General features: G+C 66.2%; 4 protein-coding genes across 4 annotated transcripts; 1 reads left to right on the forward strand and 3 right to left on the reverse strand.

Moving 5' to 3' along the window:
* Nucleotides 1–57: 57 nt before the first annotated feature.
* Nucleotides 58–3,123, reverse strand: MICPUN_58017 (hypothetical protein; the record flags this gene model as incomplete). The annotated part of the gene is made up of 1 exon (XM_002501803.1): nt 58–3,123. One exon carries the CDS (start codon nt 3,121–3,123, stop codon nt 58–60), a length of 3,066 nt encoding a protein of 1,021 aa, XP_002501849.1.
* A 335-nt stretch (nt 3,124–3,458) lies between these two features.
* On the forward strand, nt 3,459–4,718 carry MICPUN_58018 (predicted protein; the record flags this gene model as incomplete). Its single annotated transcript, XM_002501409.1, has 1 exon — nt 3,459–4,718. One exon carries the CDS (start codon nt 3,459–3,461, stop codon nt 4,716–4,718), a length of 1,260 nt encoding a protein of 419 aa, XP_002501455.1.
* A 61-nt stretch (nt 4,719–4,779) lies between these two features.
* MICPUN_96340 (SNF2 super family) lies at nt 4,780–11,495 on the reverse strand (the record flags this gene model as incomplete). The annotated part of the gene is made up of 3 exons (XM_002501804.1): nt 4,780–5,410; nt 5,664–7,256; nt 7,750–11,495. 3 exons carry the CDS (start codon nt 11,493–11,495, stop codon nt 4,780–4,782), a joined length of 5,970 nt encoding a protein of 1,989 aa, XP_002501850.1.
* A 300-nt stretch (nt 11,496–11,795) lies between these two features.
* Nucleotides 11,796–16,032, reverse strand: CHLH1 (magnesium-chelatase subunit chlH chloroplast precursor; the record flags this gene model as incomplete). Its single annotated transcript, XM_002501805.1, has 1 exon — nt 11,796–16,032. The coding sequence occupies one exon, from the start codon at nt 16,030–16,032 to the stop codon at nt 12,049–12,051; it is 3,984 nt and encodes a 1,327-aa protein (XP_002501851.1). The 3' UTR covers nt 11,796–12,048.
* Between the last annotated feature and the right edge of the window lie 491 nt (nt 16,033–16,523).

A 16,523-nucleotide genomic window follows, 5' to 3' on the forward strand; every position in this document is an offset into this window, starting at 1 on the left:
GTGACGCTATTATCATAGTGACGCTCCCAACTTTCAGGAGGAATTCAACTCAACTCGTTAATCGATCCCGGCGACGGCCCTTCGAATGTTCGTGGTGTCCGGGAAGGGTTTCGCGGACGTCTTACCCAGGCTGGTGTTCGACCTCGATATGAGGTTGTACGCCGTCCCGGCTCCCTCCCAGTGATCGCCGTGGTCCACCGGGTCGCGCGTGGGTCCCGTCGACGGTTCGCTCGCCTTGGCGCCGCCCAGCGAAGAGTTCGTCGACCGCCATGAGTCCGTCTGCCGCACCCCCAGCGGCGAGTGCTCCACGGAGAACGAGTCCCCACCGACGGACGCGAGCGAGAAAGAACCGTCCGCGGACCGTTCGCTGGCGCGCTTGGACCGGCGCGAGCGGAGAAATTCGCCGCCGATGCCCGCGGCGGCGAGGAAATCCGCCGCCGACTTTGAGCTCGACTTGGCCGACACCCGAGGGACGCCGCCGCCGCCCGCCGAGCCCACGGAGGTCGGCCACCTGCCGTTGTGCCCCAGCCGTATCACGTCCCTCAGCCTGCTCTCCACGAAGGATATGTGGGGCTTGATCACGTCCCCGACAACGTCGATGCTCGACGTCTTGTTGTACACGAGCACGCCGTACAAGGAACGCACCTGCTCGAGGTCGGCGGAGATCTCGTCCACGTCCGCGCCCGTGAGGATGACGTTCATGCGCAGCTCGCGCTCGGATAAACCCTCCGGCACGAGGTTCCCCGTGTTGAGGTTGGTGCTGAACAGGGTGTGGAAGAAGGACACCCCGTCCATCCTGGACATGAAGACGTCCGAGACTATGACGGTGTACTGCTCCCCGCTCTTGAGCCTCTCGAGCGCGGCGATGCCGTCCGTCTCGTGCACGACGACGCACCGATCGCCGAACACCCTGCGGCACTTGTTGATGAAGAAGTACGCCTGCACGCGCTCGTCCTCGATGTACAGAATCTTGAAATCGAGCTGCCCGGCGGTGAGCATGAAGAGGTCGTCCATGAAGTCGAGCGACGAACCAGAGTCGGTCACCTGGCTCGCCAACCCCGAGCCCGAGCTCTCCTCTGTCAAACCGCTGAGCCGGTGCCTGAGTCTCCTGTGCCCGTGAAAATTCGCGCCGAACTCGCCGTCCTCCGCGTCGAACACGTCCATCTGCTCCTCCCTCATCAACTCCTCCGCCGTGCTTCCGGATAATCCGCTCGCTTCCCGTCCCACCAAGTCCCCCTCGTGACCCGAACGCTCGCTCAGCGCCAAGCCCCCGCGGGAGCTGTCCCCGGGCGAGGGGACCGCGGTGAGCCCAGATTGTAGGCTCCCAGCCCTCGACGCCTGGTCCTCGCGCAGGGACATACCCGCGTTGGCGCTGGAAGCGCGCGACGATCGGAGAGATTGCGAACCAATCTTGGGGGAGTCAGAGTATCCAACCCCGGGAACCATGATTCTGGCCCCCGTCTCGTGCTTCTCGGCCGCGAGGAACGTGTTGGACCCGGCGGTGGGCACCATCATGATGATGCGCTCGGTGTGCGACCCGATTATCCCGACGTTCACCTGCTCAAACTTCAGAGACCCGCCGACGCGCTTGAGCCTTCGCTTCCAAAATCTGAGCTCCGTCGCGTTGAGCTCCTGTTTGCTCATGAGCCGCGTGGCGGTTCGGTACTCCACCACGACTCGAAGCACGTGTCCGTCCCCTTTTCCTTTTCTCTCCCCCTGGCGCTCCCTCGCGCTCGCGACGGAGTCCAAACTGGGTCGGTCCCTCGAACCGACGCCGTTCAAATCGCCCGAGCCACCCAAATCGCTCAAGTCGCCCTTGGCCATCTCATCCGCCGTTATCTTTTCGGTGGTCATGACGCATTCGCCGTCGAGGACCCTGGTCCCGGCGCGGTACAGCAGCGCGAAGAGGCAGCACTCGAAGGTGTCCCGCGGCACGAAGCTCAGCTCCCCGGGCTTGAACCTGTTGTACAGCACCAGCGGGCACCCGGTGTCAAAGAGCGGCTCCGAGAGGGTGCACACCCTCTTCACCATGGCGTGGGGGTCCTCGAGTTGGAGAACCCGGGCATCCTCGTCACCGTCCCCGCCCTTCTCACCCGTGGGATCGAACAGCTTCAACGTGTTGAGCATCAGGTTCGACAGCGACACCGTGAGGTCCGCGTTGAGGGACACCGTCGCGACGGAATTGTTCGCGTCGCACAGCGCCTGCGCCATGCCGCGGATCCCGGTGATGGCGTCCTGCCAGCCCTCCTCGGTGCCCTCGTCGTCGTTATCGGAGGAGTCGTCGGATCCGAACACGTTCCACGCCCTGATGGTGTCCAAACTGAGGCGCCGCTGCTGGGCGTTGACGGAACGCTGAGCGTCGAGGCCAAAGTCGGATCTTCTCACGTCCATGCTCTGCCCGCGGCTCCTCCGTTCGAGGGAGTTTTGCGAGACGCGCGGGTCGGCGTGGAACGACCCGGACCCGCGGCTGCTGCCGTTGTCCATCCAGGGAGCCGGATCTCCCGGCCCCGGGAACGTTTCGCTGCGTCCGACGCTTTTCCTGCGGGGACAGGGCTCCCGCGCCCTCTCTGAATTCGCCTTTCCCAACTCCCGCGAGGTTTTCCTCGACGGCGTCGGGCTGACGTGCTGCGAGAACAGCGACGACGCCGCGTACACCGGCGATACGTCCCGCGGAGGCGGGGGTGACGGTGACGGTGACGCGTCCGAAGTCCGCCGCGCGGACACGGTCGAGTCCATCTCGCGCGCGAGCGCTTCGGCGTCGCCGTCGTCGTCAGAAAACTTCCCCGTCGCCGCGCTCACAGGGGGGGATGTCAACCTTCGGCCTCGGGCGGAGGACGCCTCGGGAGACGCATCGAGCGACCTCGCCTCGCGCTGCGACGTGCTGCTCGGACTCCCCGCGTGCGTCCTTCCGAGCAGCACGTCGAGCGCGGCGTTCGGATCGCCCGGCGCGAAGAGCAGAACGGAGGCGCCCCAGATGGCCGGGAGCGCCCCCGCGAGGCACGACGCCACCAACGCCACAGTGCCCAGCGTCCACGATTCCACCCCTTGGACGAGGACGAGGACGTGCGCGAACGCGGCGACCCACGTGCACAGCGCCACGCTGCGCAAATCCACGTGAACCATCGTGCGAAACCGGTGGTCAGAGCCCGGCCCCCGCGGCGCAGCGCTCTGCCCCGGCGGCAACAACCCGCGCCAGAATCGCATCAAAACCTCGGGGCGCTCTCCCAGGAAATTTCAAGCTGTGTCAACTGCCACGGCGAGGGTCCGGCATCAACTGCCAATCACAGACGGTCAAATCACAGAAGACTCCCGTCTGCTTGCCTGTGCGAATCTTTGCCAATTTTCGGGCTGCCAGCGAGGGTGTCGTCAGGTCGGGAGGTTGTTGGGATCTTATTACAGGTTGAGGTTGTGTGGTGCCGAAGATTCGGCTGCCATAGGGAGCGGAGGGTCTTGCGAGGATGAGGACCTCGGCGGCGGTGCTCCTTGTCGCGCTGCTGAGCGCGACTCTAGGGGGATCTCCCGCCGGCGACGGCGTCGGCGTCGCGTGCGTAGCCGAGGCGGCTCCCGTCGCACCCCGCGCCGGCTGGCACCATCGTCACCGCCATCACCCAGCGGGAATCGCGAATCGCGCGGGATACGTCGCGACTCGAAGCCTCGCGGCTTGGGCGCTGTGGCCCTCGCGCGTGGCGCACGCGGCATCGTGCCTCCGTTTCGACCCTGAAACCGGATCGATCAACGGGCTGGCCGAGGAGGAGATCGAGAAGGGAGCCGTGCCCAAGGTGATCGCGCCAGTCAAGCACCCCGGACGGCCGCTCCCGGTCCCCAAGGACAAGGTGCTGCTCCCCGGACAGTGGCACAGCTGGACCGCGATCGGGCCGATTCTGGACGACGAGTACAGGGCTGCCAGACCCAACGTCACGGAGACGGCGCGGCAGACGCGAGGGCCCGGGGGCGAAGACGCGGGCGACGCAAACTCCTTAGCCCCGGCGTCGTCGGCGCCCGGCGCCGAGGAGGGCCCGGCAAGGAGAGAGCCCGACAGGCCGGGATGGCGCGACGGACGACGGTACAACCCGGAACCCGCGCTCGCGGTTCTCTTCGAACGCTACGGCGGCGTCGATAACGCGTTGCACGTCCTCGCCAAGGCCACCGCGGAGGATGGCAAAGATCCGGTGATGTGGTCGGATCTCGGCAACGCGTACAGGGTGAAGGGCGAGACCGACCTCGCCATCGCGTCGTTCGAGACGGCGCTGCGACTGCGTCCGCATCCGGATTTCTACCTCAACCTCGGCGGCGTGCGGTTCGTGCTGGGAGAAACCGAGGAGGCCGTGCGACTGTTCACCATGGGCCTCTCGCTTAATCCCAGGCACGTCTTGCTGCAGTACTCGCTCGGCAACGCGCTTCAGAGCATGGGGCGTAAAGAGGACGCCGCGCGCGCCTTCGAGTCGACGCTCCGCATCCAACCGGATTTCGCCGCGGCGGACCAGTTGCTGAAGAAGGTCAAGCGGCAGATTCGGAAGGATAAGTCCCGGCCGTGGCCGTACATCATCGCAACCGGGTTCATGCTCGTGGCGATCGTCAACGCGGCGCAGACCGTGGTGGGGCGCGCGGTGATGAGAGAACGCCTCGCCGCGCAGGGAAATGGACACGCGAACGGCGTCGGGCACGAGAACGGGCGCGCGAACGGGTTCCCGAAGCACCGAGGGAAGAGGAGGCACTGAAACAAGTGCGCTAGCCCCTTTGCAACCTATAACCTATTTCTTACTTTCGTCTCCACTGCGACTACGCCGCCGCCGGAGGCGGGTTAGGCGGCGGCCATGCGACCCAGCCGTACTTCTCTAGCGTCGCGGGGGCACGAGGCACCGGGCTGCTACTCTCCTCCGCCGCGGGCTGCGCCTGGTCGACGTCGGCGGCGGCCGCGCCGGCCTGACTGTCAACCGCCTCTGGATTTGATTTGTCAACCTTCCTTGAAGCCTCCCGGTAGGCAACCTGTTCGTCCCCTAGGTTCGAGGGCTCGCCGCCGTCCTTCGGGGTCCCGCCGTCCCCGGCCCCGCGCATTGATGGCGGAGGATTGGGCGGAGGCCACGCCACCCAGCCCGTCGTCGCCAGGTCGGGCGCGCCCGGCACGTTCGACGGACCCGCGTCCTCCCGCTTCTGACCCGGATCGCCCTGCGCCGCGTCCCCTCCCTCGCTCGCCCCTTGGGAAGCTTTCTTGGCCTTATACTGATCCCGCATCTTCCTGAACTCGTCCGGATCCCCCGGTTTGGACATGTCCACCCTGATAACCACGTCCTCTGTCCTCCTCGACGACCTCCACGGGAGCTCGATGGTCGAGCTCGCGGCCGAGATCGCCTGGAAGTCACCGAGGATCACCACCGCGATGACCGCGAAGATCGCCAGGAACCAGACGGATCTACGTATCCACGATGTCTTTCGTGTGGTTACCTCAACCACGGGGGCGCCCCCGGCCCCGTCAGCCATTTGCCCCACCTTATGCGCGCCTACCCGAGTGATGATGCCGTTTTGGTTTCCGAAGCTAAAAGAGCCTTTCGTTTGGTGAAAAAGACTCCGATGGTGCGATGAGAGTCGCCGGGTACGCGGACGAATGGTCGACAAGGGCTACGCGTAGACTCTAGTTGCCCGCGATCTGGCTCGCCGTCTGCCACAGCGGGTGGTAGTCGAACGCCGGGTCGAACACGAACTGCGGGAACCAGTCCTCAGAGGGGTCCACCAGCTTGTGCCAGAAGAGCACGATCCACGGCCCGACGCTACCCAGGATCACGTTGAGCCAGATGGCCACGTCCATGGACATCTGCCGCCGCCATCCCAGGGTGCTGATGAAGATGAGCAGCGCCACCGTCAAACTCCCCGTGGTGCCCTTCACGAGCCTCAGGTGGAAGTCCGCGTCGTTGAAGACCCGGCTCGTGTGCCAAAACTGCTCCGGGCCCAGAGCCGTGTACAGCGCCATGTAGCAGTTGTCGAATATCGCCGCGAAGGCGTTCAACGACACGTACGTCAGCGTCGCCGCGTCCGGGGTCATCTTCCCCAGACGTTGCTTGCTACCAGCGGTCACGTTATCCAGGAAGCTTCCCGCCTCGGCGTCGGGCGCGAGCGCGAGGACGAACTCCGTGGACTCCCACAGCTTGGCGACGGAAAAGTACCAAAACGGCATGACGGCCCAGTACATCCAGTCGGGCGCGTCCGGCTGCGCGGACCACGCGATGAACACCACCCCCTGGAACGACGCGACGAAGCTGTACCCCAGCTGCATGGCGTACTTTCCCTCCTTGGAAGCCTTGAAGATCTGCATCAGCGGCCCGTAGGTGAGCGCGTTCGTAAGGAAGAGCGCCGAGCTCACCCACATCCACGTCCAACCCGGGGACTCCCGGTACACCCTCTCCAGCACCACGCCGTACAGACCGGTGGCCAGGGCGCCGGCTCCCGAGAGCACGTGCACCCAGGACGCGTTGGTTCTCGAACGTCGGGTGATCGGGTTCCCCACCGGCCGCGGGATCACGGAGGACCTCCAGAGGCAGTACACGGTGCACGCGGCGAGCAGCCCGAGGAAGGAATCCTCCACGACGCCGCCGACGCCCGGGAGGTGATTTTGCACGAGGAGATCGAGCGCGCGCGTGACCTCCGCCGCCGCGCCCGCGGGTCCCCCCGCGCCCGCCACCGCGGCGCAGGAGAGCGCCGCGAACGCCGCCACCGTCCCGACCTCCCTCGCCGTCATCGTCGCCGCCCCCTTCTTACCGCCAACCCCGGGCTCATCGTTCCCAACCTCCCCATCCGCCTCCTCGTCGTCGGCCCTCGGAGCAAGCTGCGCTGCGGCGACCGCCCCGATCGCCTTCCCGCTCGATGAGTCGTACGCCGCGAATCGGGACTTGGGCGCGTCGCACTGCGGGCACGCGAAGTCGTCCCTCTGCGCGTCGAACGGGGTGGACATGACGTACAGATATCCGCAGTCGACGCAGATGTGCGTGGCGACGGCGGTGTCGTCGGCACCCGCCGGCGTCGCGTTCGCCCGCGTCGTCTCGGCGTCAGCCTGCGTCGTCACCGCGGGCTCCGCGCACGCGACGGGCGGCGGGCGGCGTCTGAACCGCTTGGCCCTGGCACCCTTCGGGAGGTTCTCGCCCCTTCCCACTCCCCCCGTCGGCGCCCCGGAGCCGGCCGAGGACGAGGACGCGCGCGAGGACGACACCGCCGGCCGTCCCGCGACGCGCCGGACCGCGAGGATCGCTCCATCGGCGCGACCGAGTCTCGAGACGCGGGAAGGTCGAGCCCCGCGAGTCGCGAGGCTCACCCCGGGCGGCCCCACCGACAGCGCGACGGACGCCATCGATACAAGTAATGGGTGCGAGCCTCTCCCTCTGCGCGGGATCTCCGGCCAATCAAAATCGCGGTTGGGATTTCGGGATTTGGCACGACGGCGGTTGAAACGCTCGGTGTTTGTCGTTCCGTCAAAACCATCTCTCTCGACTGCGCCACTACTCGTCTCCCGCCGTTCCCAACGCGCGCCCGTCAAACGATCGACGTGAGGCTCAGCGCACGCCCATCCCACCGAGCATCGCCGAGAGGTCGTCCACCTCCCTCGCACCCGTGGGGGTGCTGGGAGCCGTCTCGAATGCCTCGTCAGAGGATTCGCCGGCGACCTCTTCATCATCATTGCCGGAGGGGGGGGGCGCCGGGGCGGGCGTCGATCGCGCCGGCGACGACCCCGCGTCGTCGCCGTCGTCGGTTCCGGCGATCGACTCGTCGTCCGCATCCGCGGTGACGTCCAACTCTTCGTCCTCCTCGGCATATGATCCCCCGGCATCCCCGGCATCGTTCCCGTCCCTCGCCGAGCTCGCGGCGCCTTCGACCTCGGGGTCCGAGCCCCCGTCCCCCCGCGGCTCCTCGGATGCCCCCTGCACGGTTTCGTCCCTCGGCGGCGCTCGCGCGGGCGCTGACCTCGCGATGTGCGCGTCCAGCGCCGCCATCGCGGCCGACTTGCTCGCCCCCGTCGCGGGCGCCCCGGCGCCGTATTTAGCCTTGAGCTCTGCCTTGGCCGCCGCGATTTCCTTCTCCAACGCCTCGATGCGGACCTCGATGCTCCTTCCCTTGTCCGGCAGCCGGGACACCATGCCGTCCATGGACAGGAGCATCTTCTGCTTATCCCGCTGCGCCATCAGCGTCTCGAGCCTCTCCGCGGCTTTACTCCTGGTCGTCTTCGGGGGTTTGTCCGCCTCGAGGGGACGCGACGACGACGCAAAGGAGGAGGGCGGCGCGGCGACGGCGGACCCCGCGGCGATGGCGAGCCCCGCGAGCCTCGCATCGCCGCCCCAGCCCGCGTCCACTCCCTTCCACCCGCCCCGCGCGCCCTTGCCCCCCTTATCCTTGGCCCCCGTCGCCTTGCCGCCGCCCCCGCCCGGCCTGCCCCCGCCGCCCCCCCCGGCGGAGAGCACGCTGGCGCCGTCGCCGGCCTTCGTGCTGTCCTCCTTGCTGAACAGCAGGTCGTGATCGGACACCCCGACGCACCCGAGTCGTTCGATCACGGGCGCCTCGACGTTCGCGAGCTCCGCCGTCCACCGGCGCTGGTGCGCGTGCAGCCGCTCGAGCTCTTTCTGCGTCTTCGACCCGCGCGCGGCGTCGTCGGAAAATTCAAACAGCTGGCTCGTCTCGTCGGCGCTAAAGTACCTAAAGTGGTTCCCGTCCTGGGTCCCGGCGCGGGAGAGCCCTCCCTTGAACACCTGTCGACGGTACACCTTCTCCTCGACGGTCCCGCAGGTGACGAGCCTGTACACGACGACGTCTTTGGTCTGGCCGATGCGATACGCTCGGTCCACCGATTGCGAATCTGCAGCGGGATTCCACGCGGGGTCGTAGATGACGACCCTATCCGCGGCGGTCAGCGTGAGCCCGAGGCCGCCCACCTGCGAGGTGAGCAGCGCCAGCGGGATGGACGGCGTGGACTGGAATCGCTCCACCCGGGCGTGCCTCTCGTCCGCGGGAACCTTGCCGTCGATGCGAACCAGGTCGTGGCCGTCGGCGCGGGCGGCGGATTCCAGCACATCGAGCATCGCTCGCGACTGGCTGAACACCAGGGTCCTGTGACCGCTGCTCGCGAGGTGCCGGAGCAGGGACATCAGAAACGCGCATTTTCCAGAGGCGTCGGGCGCGCCTCCGAGGTCCGATTCCGTGAGACCCGCGGCGGCGACGGCGGCGGCGACGGCGAGCCGCCTCGCCTCGCGCTTGTCCCCGTCCTCCTCCTCCTCGTCTCCCTCCTCGCCCTCCTCGCGGCCGTCCCTGGCGGGGGATCTGGACGGGGATGATCTCGCGACGTGGCTCGTCGCCGCGGCGTCCGCGGCGGAGGTCTCCGTGATGGCGAGGCACAGCGCCGGGTGGTCGCAGATCTTCTTCAGGATGTTAATCGCGGAGAGGGCTGAGCCCGTCTTGTTGAGCGCCGACCGAACGGTGTTGGACTTGAGAAAGGCGCGGTAGAGCCGCTCCTGGGCGGGGCGCAGGGGGAGCCAGACGATGAGGTCGTTCTTGGTGCCGAGCTGCTGGGGCGCGTGCTTCACGCCGGCCCATCCGGTGGTGGACGCCTCGATGGAGGTGCGGGGCCCGGCGGCGGCGGCGGCTGCGTTTCGCGCCTCTGGGTCGTTTTGCGCCGCCTTTCGCTCCTTCTCCTCCTCCTCCTTGGCCCTCGCGAGCACGGACGACTTCTCTCGGCGGAGCATGAACGGCTTGCACTTGTTCCGCAGCTCCTCGCTCGCGCGCGCCCCGGCCGACCGCTGCCTCTGGGTCGCGTCCCTGCTCTGCCCCGCGGCGATCTTCTTGGAGTACTCCCTCCGAAACTCTGCCTCGTCGCCGAGGAGACCCGGGCAGCACAAGTCGTAGAGCGCCCACAGCTCCGCGAGGTGGTTCTGTATGGGCGTGCCGGTGATTATGAGCCTGTGCGAGGAGGGGAGGGTCCGGACCTTTCGCGGGAGCTGCGCGTTCGGGTTCTTGAGCTTGTGTCCCTCGTCGCACACGATCCAGTCCCAGTGGAGTTCCTTGGCGCCGGGGGGCATGTCTTGCGCCGCCACCGCCGCGCCCCTGCCGCTCGCGGCGGCCACCTTCTCGGCGTCCTCCTCCGACGCGGGCGCACCCAGCGAGTCGTCGTTGTGGAGCACCATGCCGTAGGTGGTGAGCAGGACGCCGCCGTGGGCGCGCACCTTGGACAGAGCCCGGTCGCGGTCCGCCCTCGAACCGCCGCCGGCAAACTTGTGAAGGTTCACCCCGTCCCTCAAACCAGCCACGATGAACTCCTTGTGCCAGTGGGGTAACAGCGTGGTGGGCGCGAGGACCAGGAACCGTCGCGCCGCTCCGCTTCGCAGCAGACCGGACGCGAACGCCGCCACCTGCAGCGTCTTACCGAGGCCCATATCGTCGGCGAGGATCCCGCCCCGACCCAACAGCTGAAGGTTCCACATCCAACGAACGCCGTCGCGTTGGTGGTCGTAAAGCCGCGACGCGAGGTCCCCCGCAAGCTCGAACCGCGGGCCACCCTCCGTATTGCCCTTCAGTCGCATGGGCCTCTTGTGGGCTTCCTTGTGCTGGGCCTCCTTGTGCTGGCCCGGGGCGTCACCGGCGGACGTCGGATCGTTGAGCGGTTGAGCCGGAGCCGGGTCGCGGACGGCGGCGGTCTCCGCCGGCGCCGAGTCTCTCGGAGCGGATGGAGGCGCCTTCGTGGGGGCGCGCGGGGCGGGCGCCGCGCGCTTCTTGGGCGCGGGCGCGGGCTCGTTCCGCGCGGGGGGCGCCTTCGCGCGCGCGGCGATGACGTCGGTGACGCTCAGGGTCGCGCGGGTCGGTCCTGTTTGGTCCGGTTTGGTCCGGTTTGGTCCGGGTGGCGTCGCCGTCGTCGCCGTCGTCGCGCGATCGGGCATCACCGGGGCGAACGGCGGGGGTCGCGGGGATGCGACGGACGCCGGCGCCTTCGGGCGGTACGTCACGGGTTCCTCGCTCAAGGTGACGGCGCCGATGGCGTCGGAAAGATCGTCGCCGGCGTCCGCCGGGGCGTAGTCGTCGTCGGAGTCTTCGTCGTCGTCGGCGGCTTCGTCGTCGTCGTCGTCGGATGAGTCCGAGTCCGCGAGGCCTCGGCCGATCTTGCGGCGCTGACCGCGGATAGGGCTCCCGATCGACACCCGCCGGTCCTCCTCCTCCTTGTCATCGTTGAGCTGGGACTTCTTGACGAGTCGTCGCCTCGCGGGGCGAGCGGAAGCGTCGTCGGAGTCGGAGTCGGAGTCGAGCATCTGACTCGGGGCGTTTTCCGAGCTGAGGCTACTCTGCCTGCTAGGGAGATCCTCGCGGGACGGCTCGGGGGGCGTCGGTGGGTCCGGGGACTCGGGGCCGTCGGACGCGAAGTCCTCGAGGAACGCACTGCGTTTGCCCTTGCCCTCGCGTATCGCTCGGATGCGGTCGAAGGCTCCGAGCTGGTTCCTATCCCTGAGTATCGTCGCGCCCGAGCCACGAGACATTAGTTCCCCTCTCCCTGACGGAGGACGGGCTAGCTATCCCGGGGAGATTCGCCGGGGGTTGAGACGTATCCAACGACGCGAATTGAGTATCCACGCACGCGAGAGTTCTGAAAGCCTCCCGGACGATGCGTGAGCGACGTTACACGCTGACAAGTGCGTCGCCGTTGTGGGCTCTTGTGGGCGTTTTTCTCTGGACAGAATATCCACCACCAAAGATGATGTGGCGATTTTGTGGGTGGACAAGATAATGTCCAAGACGGCGGGCGACACGAGAGAGGAGGGCGCGACACGACACGACGTCATTTGGTAAGTTTTTTGGTTTGAAATTAAAAGTTGCAATGTTTTTGAAAAGAGTGTACACAAGCACACAGAATATCCCTCCCCGTGCTACGCCGGGCTGCGGACTATTAAAAGTCGCCCCCCGCCTGGCTTGATGTGGCTCGGAGCACGAGGGTATTGAAAGAATGGCAGTTCATGTGTGACGTCCAATTTGGCTACGCGATGCTGCAAAAATGTGACCGGGCGAAGAACCCGGGTGCCGTGGAGAACCAATTTAGTTCTCGACACCCTCGATGCGGTCCTCGACCTCCATGTAGAGGTTGCGAAGGCGCTCGATGTTCTCCTCCGAAGTCTCCCAGTAACCGCGCCCGTTCGCCTCCAGGAAGTTGGCAACCATCTTGCGGAAGGAGTTGGGGTTGGACTCCATAAGCCTCTTCTGCATCTCGGGATCCTTCATGTACACGTCGTTGGCATCCTCGTACACCCAGTTGTCCACCTGACCGGAGGTGGCGGACCAGCCGAGGGTGTTGTTGAGGCGCTTCTGAATCTCGCGCGTGCCCTCGTAGCCCGAAGCGAGCATGCCCTCGTACCACTTGGGGTTGAGCAGCTTGGTGCGGGAGTCCAGGCGCACAGTCTCGGAGAGAGAGCGCACCTGGGCGTTCGCGGTGGTGGTGTCCGCGATGAAGGACGAGGGCATCTTACCATCCTTGCGCACGCCGGCGACAAGCTTGGTGGGGTCAGAGTCAAAGTAGTGCGACACGTCGGTGAGGGAAATCTCGGACGAGTCGAGGTTCTGGAAGGTGACGTCAACCTTGGAGAGGGCAGACTTGAAGATGTCGGTCTTGGTCTCCATGCCCGCGCCGGGGGTGTCCGAGTTGAACGCGAAGGACTTGCGGTTGAGGTACATATCCTGGAGCTGGGACTCATCGTTCCACGAGGAGTTCTCGACGGCGAGGTTCACGTTGGAAGAGTAGGAACCGGACGCGTTGGAGAAGATGCGGGTGGCAGCCTCGCGGATGGAGAGGCCGAGCTCCTCAGCCTGCTCGACGGCGTGCTTGCGCACGAAGTTCATCTCGTGGGGCTCGTCCTGCTCGGCGGCGAGCTTGACAGCGCGGTCGAGAAGGTTCATCTGGTTGACGAAGAGGTCGCGGAAGACACCGGAGCAGTTGACGACGACGTCGATGCGGGGGCGGCCGAGCTCCTCGAGGGAGATGAGCTCGAGCTTGTTCACGCGGCCGAGGGCGTCGGGCATGGGGCGGACGCCGACCATGAGCATCACCTGCGCGAGGGACTCGCCGTAGGTCTTGATGTTGTCGGTACCCCAGAGCACGAGCGCGATGGACTCAGGGTAGACTCCGTTGTTCTCGACGCGCTGGCGCTCGATGAGGCGATCGACAACAACCTTGGCGGAGGCGAGCGCGGCGGAGGTGGGGATCGCCTGGGGGTCGAGCGCGTGGATGTTCTTGCCGGTGGGGAGAACCTTGGGGTTGCGGATGGGGTCACCGCCGGGGCCGGGGAGGACGTACTGGCCGTCGAGAGCCTCGACGAGGGCGCCGAGCTCGTTATCCTTGACGATCTGCTCGAGGCAGAAGCGGAGGTAGTCGAAGAGCTTGCGAGTGGCGACGACGTCGATGTCCTTGAACTTGGTGGACTTGAGGGACTCGCCCCAGGGCACCGCGACGGCGGCGCCGCCGAACATGTTGCCGAGGGCGCCGAGTGCGTTGGCGGCGAGGCGGCCCGAGGGGTCGGACGCGCGGGAGACAAAGGTGCGGATCATCGCGCGGGACGCCTCGGTGATGTCCTGAAGGAGCTGCACCTCGGCGAGCTTGCCCTCGTCGTTGGCGCGGTAGATGCGCTCGATGTCGTCGCCGACGGATTGGGCGAGGAGCTGGGGAAGCGCGAGAATCTCCTCATCCTCGCGGTCGATGCCGGCGATGTTGACGAGGGTGGCGACAGCCTCCTCCGCGGAGGGGGGGCAGCCGACGACGTGGAGGCCGCAGGGGAGGAGGCGGGACTCGATCTCCATCAGCTTCTGGTAAACCTTACCGACGATCATGTCGCGCTTGTCCTGGTCGAAATCCTTGGCGTCCTCCTCCTCGGTGGGGAGCTCCTTAATGTCCTTGTCGAGGTTGCACTGGATCGCGGTGGTGACGATGGAGTTGACGATGGACGCGCCGCGGCCGGAGTCCTTCAGGCCCTGGTAAGACGCGATGAGCTCCTTGAGCTCCTTGAGACCCTTGTACAGACCGGCGTTCTCGGCGGGCGGGGTCAGGTAGGAGATCGTGTTGGCGTAGGAGCGGCGCTTGGCGATGGTAGCCTCGGAAGGGTTGTTGGCGGCGTAGTAGTAGATGTTCGGGGTGCTGCCGATGAGGTGATCGGGGTAGCAATCGCCGGACATGCCAACCTGCTTACCGGGCATGAACTCCAGGGAGCCGTGGGTGCCAAAGTGGAGCACGGCGTCGGCACCGAAAACCTCCTCGATGTAGGTGTAGTACGCCGCGAAACCGTGGTGGGGCGAGGCGGACTTGGAGAAGAGGAGGCGCATGGGATCGCCCTCGTAGCCAAAAGTGGGCTGGACGCCGATGAAGACGTTGCCGAACTTCTTGCCGTACACGAGGAGGTTCTGGCCGTCGGAGTTGAGGTTGCCGGGGGGAGGGCCCCAGTTCTCGTGAAGGTCCTCCTGGTAGATGCAGAGCTTCTCGTACTCCTTGACGGACATCTTGTACTCGATGTTCATGTCGGGCGAGGCGAACTTGGCCTCCTTGTCGTTGAGGACGGAGTTGATGAGGTCCTCCTCGGTCTTGGGCAGGTTACCGACGTTGTAGCCCTCCTTCTTGAGGCCCTGGAGCACGCGGTAGATGGAGCCAAACACGTTGAGGTACGCGGCGGTGCCGACGTTGCCCTTGTCAGGGGGGAAGGAGAAGACGGTGATGGCTAGCTTCTTATCCACGTTCTTCTTCTTGCGGAGGTTGGCCCACTTCATGGCGCGCGCGGCGATCTGTGAGGCGCGATCCTGGAGGGAGTGCGACTTGCCAGTCTTGGAGTCGCGGCCGGAGAAGATGATGGGCTCGAGGCCGCCGTCGAGCTCGGGAAGCGCAACCTGGAGCGCAACCTGCACGGGGTGAAGGCCGAGGGTGGAATCGGTCCACTCTTCGGTGGTCTGGAAGGACAGGGGCACGGTCACCATGTAGGGCACGTTGAGCTTCTTGAGGGAGTCGATAGCCTTGGGGTGGTCCTGGCGAGCGGGACCGCCGACGAGCGCGAAGCCGGTGAGGGACAGGACGGTGTCGACAAAGGCACCCTTGGTGATGGGGTCGAAGAAGAAGCGCTCGACCGGGACGGAGAAGTCGAGGCCGCCCGCGAACACGGGCACCACCTTGGCGCCGCGGGACTCGAGCTCCATCACCATGCCCGCGTAGTGGCCCTCGTCGCCGGTGACGAGGTGCGAGCGCTGGAGGACGAGGCCGACGACGGGGGCATCCTTGGCGAAGGTCATGTCCTTGCGGGTGTCGTACCAGTTGAGGTACTCCTTGAGGTCCTCGTACATGGTGGGCGCGGTGGGGTGCCAGATGCCGATGTCGGGGAACGTCTCGGGCTCGGCAATCTCCATCTCCATGTCCTTGAGCGCGGGAACGTACGCCTTGGAGATCATGAGGAGGAAGTTCTCGAGGTTGTCCGAGCTGCCGCCGAGCCAGTACTGCAGGGAGTTCATGAAGTTGCGGGCGTCCTGGGCCTTGTCGGAGGGTAGGTACTTGAGCACCTTGGGGAGGGTGCGCACGAGCTTGAGCATGCCCTCCTCGAAGCCGCCGGACTCCTTCTTCTTCTTCATGAAGGACGCGATGGCAGACTTGGACTGGCCGAGCTGCGCCATGGAGAAGGTGCCGAGCTTGTTGAGCCTCATCACCGCGGGCATCGAGGGGAAGATGAGGCACGCGTCGAGCTTCTCGCGGAGGGGCTGGACCACCTCGACGATCTTCTCGGCGAGCTCCTCGATGAAGATGAGCGAGCCGATGAAGATGTTGGCGTTCTCGACGTCCTCCTTCATCATGGCGAGGTTCTTGGCGTCGCGGAGCTCCTCGAGGAGGTAGCCGGACACCTCGAAGCACACCTTGGGGTTGTTAGCGTTGAGGGAGTTGACCGCGGCGGAGAGCGCGGACTGGTACTGGGACTCGAGGACGACGTAGACAACCTTGACGACGGTGCGGCCCTTGGCATCGGGGACGATGCGGCGAACCGAGGGGTCGACGTTGGTGAACATGCCGCCGGCGCCCTGGTCCGCCAGGAGCTTGTCCTCGTCGGACTCCTCCGTCTTGGACATGGGACCCTTGGGACCGGTCGCGACGTTCATGATCTGTTGCGTTCGGAGCGGGGGGTGGGAGGACGGATGGTCAGAGGACGATCGTGTTTTTTTTCTCCGGTCGGGGCAGGGACTGAACTTTCACAGCCGTATCGCAGTCTCGGGAGATGGTGCTCCCGAAGGCCGCGCGACTTGGGGCGCCGCGCGCGCATCCGGCGGAGATCGCGCGACGAAAACGCGGGGGGAACGCCGTATCGCGTCCGTTTCGCGCGTTGTCGAGCCGCGAAGTCCACGAGAGCGCGCGCGGCTCCCGCGCACCGCGGCGGCTGAAAAGCGTATCCTGGGGATATCTTCCGCCCGAACACCATCGGCTCTGGTTTTGTCACAGGACAAGTGGCAGGTGGGGGGACCCCGGGGGGCGGTATCGTCGCCTGGACGCGTTCCCCCCAGGG

This window comes from Micromonas commoda, chromosome 4, assembly GCF_000090985.2.
Source record: "Micromonas commoda chromosome 4, complete sequence".
In the NCBI taxonomy this organism is placed as follows: domain Eukaryota; kingdom Viridiplantae; phylum Chlorophyta; class Mamiellophyceae; order Mamiellales; family Mamiellaceae; genus Micromonas; species Micromonas commoda.